The sequence below is a fragment of the Erinaceus europaeus genome, chromosome 8, assembly GCF_950295315.1.
Source record: "Erinaceus europaeus chromosome 8, mEriEur2.1, whole genome shotgun sequence".
Classification (NCBI taxonomy): Eukaryota; Metazoa; Chordata; class Mammalia; order Eulipotyphla; family Erinaceidae; genus Erinaceus; species Erinaceus europaeus.
This window is the reverse complement of record NC_080169.1, coordinates 53,682,722-53,688,721: the sequence shown is the minus strand read 5'-3', so window position 1 is coordinate 53,688,721 and position 6,000 is coordinate 53,682,722. Positions and strand designations below refer to the sequence as shown.

General features: G+C 38.9%; 1 protein-coding gene across 2 annotated transcripts in view; it reads right to left on the bottom strand.

Moving 5' to 3' along the window:
- Positions 1-385: 385 nt before the first annotated feature.
- HEPACAM2 (HEPACAM family member 2) overlaps positions 386-6,000 on the bottom strand; it is a 79,158-nt gene continuing 73,543 nt past the window's right edge. For both annotated transcript variants that reach the window (XM_016187877.2, XM_016187878.2), the window contains one exon: positions 386-1,023. In XM_016187877.2, coding sequence (XP_016043363.1) covers positions 1,020-1,023 — 4 coding nt within the window. In that variant the 3' untranslated portion in view covers positions 386-1,019. The remainder of the gene's footprint in view (positions 1,024-6,000) is intronic.

Below are 6,000 nucleotides of genomic sequence, written 5' to 3'. Positions count from 1 at the left end.
CCATTTCTCTCTGTCCTATCCAACAACGATGATATCAATAACAACAATAATAACTATAACAATAAAACAAAAGGGAATAAATATTTTTTAAAAGTTCCTTCTTTTCCCTTATGCAGCACTGATATTTTAATTGTCAATGATTGTTGGCAAATAAGAACACAGAAAAAATCTAACTCTACAATGAAAAATTTAAGTAATGTGATTTTATATTATTTTATTTTATCTTAATGAAAGAGAGAGAGAAAGAAACACAGAGAAATACCAAAGTACTGCTCAGCCTCAGGCATGAAAGTCTGTTGCATAACTGTTATGCTGTCTTCTTAGCTCTCTATTTTTAGATTTTATGTAAAAGTTCCACTCTGCAGAACAAATAACCAACCTCATATACAAGCAAAAGCAGGATAATTTATTTAAGTCTGTCTTTCCTTGAACAAAAATAAAAGACTTTAATAAGTTATTTCCTTCAGCACTTTACAAATCATTTCAGAAAATGTAACTGCTTAGTTGACAACCTATAAAAAGGTAGACATACTCTTCTGTGGGACAAACAACAAGAAGTAAATTTGGAGAGAAAATTTAAAATTACATAGCAATGGTAACAATGATGAGAATTTAATAAAATAGTCTGTTAAAAATACAAATGTAATGTTCCACATTTATAGGTTAGTATCTATATTGATGAAAGCAAAAGTGTGGAATGTAAATAATTGACCCTTTTAGACCAAGGGAAACTTGGTTTTAAAAAAGTTTATATGGAAAGTCTCATCTTTTCTACCTCACAGTCATCATGATAAAGGCGAAGGAATATTTCCCCAACACATTACTCTGTCACACATTGCAGTGTGAAAACCTGCAGTCCAACTTTTATATGCGGCTCTATTCTGCATTAAAGGAAACAGTGAGCAGGAGGTATTAGGATTAATTTCTTCACCGGTTCCAGATGTGTATACTTTTCCAGTGTTTCTCTTCAAAATGTTGCTTCCTTATTTCACACCAATGACCACTTTGCCCAAGAACGGTCACCTGGCAAAGAGATATTATGATATGGCAAATGCACTATGAATTTTCAGTTTCACTTTTATTTATTTACCTATTTTCTTAATTGTGAGAGCTCCGCTACTCTGGGTCAGTTTTTTTTTTTTTGCCTTCAGGGTTATTGCCCGGGGCTCTGTGCCTGCACCACGAATCCACTGCACCTGGAGACCATTTTTTCCCCTTTTGTTACCCTTGTTGTTTTATCATTGTTGTGGTTATTATTATTATTGTTGTTGCTGCTGTCATTGGATAAGACAGAGAGAAGTGGAGAGAGGATGGGAGACAGAGGGGGGAGAGAAAGATAGACACCTGCAGACCTGCTTCACCACTTGTGAAGCAACTCCCCTGCAAGTGGGGAGCCGGGTGCTCAAACCGGGATCCTTCAGCCAGTCCTTGCACTTTGTGCCACGTGTGCTTAACCTGCTGCGCTACCATCTGTCTCCCTGGTTCAATTTTTTTTTCAGATAAAGACAGAGTAAGAGAAGGAGAGATACCACAGTCCAGAAGCTTTCCCTCAGTGTTATGGTATTCCATGCAGTATGGGGAAGGGGTCAAATTTGGGTGGCAAAGTTGGTTCCCACCCTGGTGAGCTATCTAGAATTTTGGTTTTACAGTAATTAGAACCTTATGCTATTTTATGACAGCCCATAGTTTAAAATAATATGAGCATTTTGAGATAGTAAAGAAAAATTACATTTATAAATCAATAACTAAAAAAGAGTAAATAATCACTAAAGGTTTTCTTACTTGAATTGTCTTACTTTCCCATCTTTAAAATATTAACAGGGGCTGATGGTGACTCACACAATAAAGCACACACATTGAAAAAATAAATAAATAAAACACACACACATTGCCATGTGGAACGACCAGGATTCAAGCCTCCAGTTTCCACCTGCAGGAGGGAAACTTCACAAGTGGTGGAGTAGTGTTGTGCCTCTCTCTTTCTGTTTCTCTCTCCCTCTGTTTCTCCCTTTCTAGTTGTCTCTTACCCTGACAACTAGTCCTCTGGGAAAAGTACAGTTGTGCAGACCCTGAGTCCAAGTGATTGCCCTTGTGGTATAAAAACATGGGGATTGGGGGAAGATAGAAAGAAAGAGAGAATAATAGCCAGTCTTAGCCAGTCTTATTAACTCCAAAACAAATTGGTTCAAAAACATTTAACAGTGTCAAAAAACAGCACTGAAATACATGTAGCCACAAGATTAATTAACAAATAATTGGAATGAGTAAGATAATATGAACACTGACCAATTTATCTATTTGCTGAACACCAGACCAAATAGGTGACAGACACATGTATAAAATAGAAACATGAACAAGTCCCATGAGATAGGGCATATATTCACATGTATCCATAAATTAGGGCAAAATATATACCTGAAAGCAAAAATGCACAATAGTCTGCAGTGAGTCAGTATATGCAGCAAGCAAGTAGAAAGACCTAAAAAGACACCATAAAGTTCCTAATGGAATAGTTTCTACTTCAACTTAGATACCTTCCTCACCTACTTCCTATTACACTCCCCTCAGTCACTCCAAAGATAACCTTATCAAAGTAAGGACTGAAAAGAGCTGAATAACAGCAAGAGACTGGCATACTTTAATGATGACTCTTTAGTCATTATCAGGCTACCCCATCATCTGGGGCTCTAGTTGGGGAGTCGTGAGAGTCCCACACAGACATGATGGGCCTAGAAATTGAATAGATCCCTCTCTCCATTGTTACCAGTCATCTCTATCAGGAACAACACAATAGACCCCTTTGTGGGTCCCCATAAGACCTTGCCCTCAATGTGGATCAACAACGGTAGAGAATGTTCCATCCTCCAAGGAAGATGGGACCTGAAATTGGGGTAGCTTGGAACATTCCTACTCATGACCACAGAATGTGAGCTCATATCTACAGGGATGCAGAGGCTATATAGTCTCCTAAGCTGAATATGGGACCCAGGTCAGATCAAATCAATGGGGTTTACAGTCAACAATATTTATACACCTTTCCCATATTTGGGAGCTACTCTCTTCCCTGATCCAGCTTTCTAACCCTTTTTCCAGCCATGAAATCATCTCCCCACACAATAACTTGGATCCATCTGCATATCAGATGTCAGGCTCTGAAAACAAACAAACAACAACAAAAAACTAGTAAAGTCATGGGTCCTTTGGAATATAAGTAAAATAGGCCTACTGAGTATCTACAAAATGGAGACCCCCCCCCCCCCAACTCATCATCAGCAGTATTCCAGCCTTTAGGTTCATGGTTAGTCAACAACTTATTTGGCTTTATCTATTAACTCTCTTTTCGGCCACCAGGTTCTAGATGCTACTACCATGATGCCAACTGGACTTCCCTGGGCAGACAACCCCACCAATGTGTCTTGGACCCCCACTGCCCCAGAGCTTTGCCCCACTAGGGAAAGAGAGAGATAGGCTGGGAGTATGGATCAACCTGTCAATGCTCATGTTCAGTGGGGAAGCAGTTATAGAAGCCAGACCTTCCACCTTCTGCACCCCATAATGACACTGGGTCCATACTCCTGGTGGATAAAGAATAGGAAAGCTATCAAGGGAGAGAATGGTATATGGAGTTCTGGTGGTAGGAATTGTGTGGAGTTGTACCCCTCTTACCCTATGGTTTTTGTCAGTGTTGCCTTTTTATAAATAAAAATAAAAAAATAAAAAAACATTACTAGGGTAGCCTAAGAACAAAAGAAAGAAAATTTTTGGCTGTAGAAATAACTATCAAATAGAAATAGTATAGAAAGTAGTAAGTTACCATTATTTACTTAGAGCTGACTCGTTCACTTAGGAAGTAGGGCATGGAAAGGGATTCATTAAGCACCTGTTGTACTGCATTATTCATGAATTTGATGTTTGAATTTAATTTGATCTAGAGAATAAAACCATAGGCAATCAGAAGAGGAAAATGGTCTGTTCATGTATAGGCAATATTTAATTCTATAGAGGAATATTTATTCTACAAGGCTCACTAATCTTTAGTTAAAATAAGCAAGCAGGAACCCACTAAACTATGAAATCCTTAAAAGATTAAGTCTCATTTAATACCTATCCCTAGCACATGGTTGATGTTCTGGAAATATTGTAGTTGGATTGTAAATAAAATAAATTCCAAACAGTTTCGTGAAATTGAAAGAAAACATTCACAAAAGGCAGAAAGCATTATCCTTGTTTTTAAAATTTTTAGCAATTTAAGTAGTATTGGTTCTCTTTTTAAAAAATTACTTATTTACTTATTATTGTTAGAGACAGAGAAATTGAGAGGGGCAGGGAAGATAGAGAAGGAGAGAGACAGCGAGACACCTGTAGCCCTGCTACACTACTCGAAAAGCTTTCCCCCGTAGGTGGGGACCAGGGGCTTGAACCTGAGTCCTTGTACACTGTGATTATGTGCTCTTAACCTGGTGTGCCACGACCTGGCCCCTAATGTTGGTTCTCTTTAGGATGAGTTGGATGAAAGTCTGAGTAAGAAATATTTTTAAGGGATATTAAAGAGAGTCTTTGAGGAAAAGAGAAGGACTAATTATAGGGGAAGGTTGTAAAGGCTGGAAATACAGGAGGTGAGAGTCATTGGACAGTAGAGACATATGAGAGAAAGCAAAGACTTAGAAGGCACTCTACAAGGAAGTGTGATGAGAAGGGCCATGGAGATGGGGAGGTCACTGATGATGGGGAGGTTGGTGTGGGATGTTGTCTTGACTGCACTTCCAAAGAGCACATCCTCAATAGCAATTTTGAACAGCCATTCTTCTCTTGAAAAGAGTGTTTCTGCTTTACTTTGAGACTTGCAAGTTTATTTCCTTTTCTTTTAAAAATATTGAATTTTATTTTTTGATTGAGAGAGAGAGAGAGTGAAAGAGACCAGGGCACCAAAGTTTACTTCAGTGCAGAGAGGGCTACAGTAGACCAGAGTACTGCTCAGCTTTGGCTTATGGGGGTTCTGGGGATTGAACCTTGGACCTCAGAGCCTTAGGCATCAAAGTCTTTTGAGTAACCATTATGCTGTCTCCCCAGCCCCAAGTGTACTTCTGAAATATATTTTTATAGTCCCAATAAATTATGAAGATACTGGTTATTTTTGAAAGAAATGTAGTTTCAGAGGGTGATTTTTTTTATTCAAAGAATCATTTTTTCACCCAAAGAAGCAACCTAATCACTTTAAAATATACAAATTTTATTTTTTGCTAAGCTAAATTTACCTGTGTAATTCTGTGTAATTTCACCATACCTAGCCTTTTTTTTTTTTTTTTTTTTTTACCAGAGCACTGCTCTGCTCTGGATTATGGTGATGTGGGGGATTGAACATGAGACCTTGTAGCCTCAGGCATGAGAGTCTATTTGCATAACCATTATGCTGCCAACCCCCTCGCTCTAGGCTACTTTAAAAAAAATTCTTTCTATACTTTTCAGAGTAAGGTGAGTATTTTTAGGCCTTTTCAAAAGTTGTCATGCTAGAGTTTGCAGTGAGTACCTCCCTAATACTTCCTCTCCACTTTTCCAAGCTTTGGGTCCATGATTGCTCAACAATTTGTTTGGCTTTGTATGTTAACTCTCTTTTCAGTCACCAGGTTCCAGGTGTCATCAGGATGCCGGCCAGACTTCCCTGGATTGAAGACACCACCAATGTGTCCTGGAGCTCAGCTTCCCCAGAGACCCATCCTACTAGGGAAAGAGAGAGGCAGACTGGGAGTATGGACCGACCAGTCAACGCCCATGTTCAGCGAGGAAGCAATTACAGAAGCCAGACCATCTACCTTCTGCAACCCTCAATGACCCTGGGTCCATGCTCCCAGAGGGCTAGAGAATGGGAAAGCTATCGGGGGAGGGGGTGGGATATGGAGATTGGGCAGTGGGAATTGTGTGGAGTTGTACCCCTCCTACCCTATGGTTTTGTTAATTAATCCTTTCTTTAATAAAAAATAAAAAATAAAAAAATAAAATAAA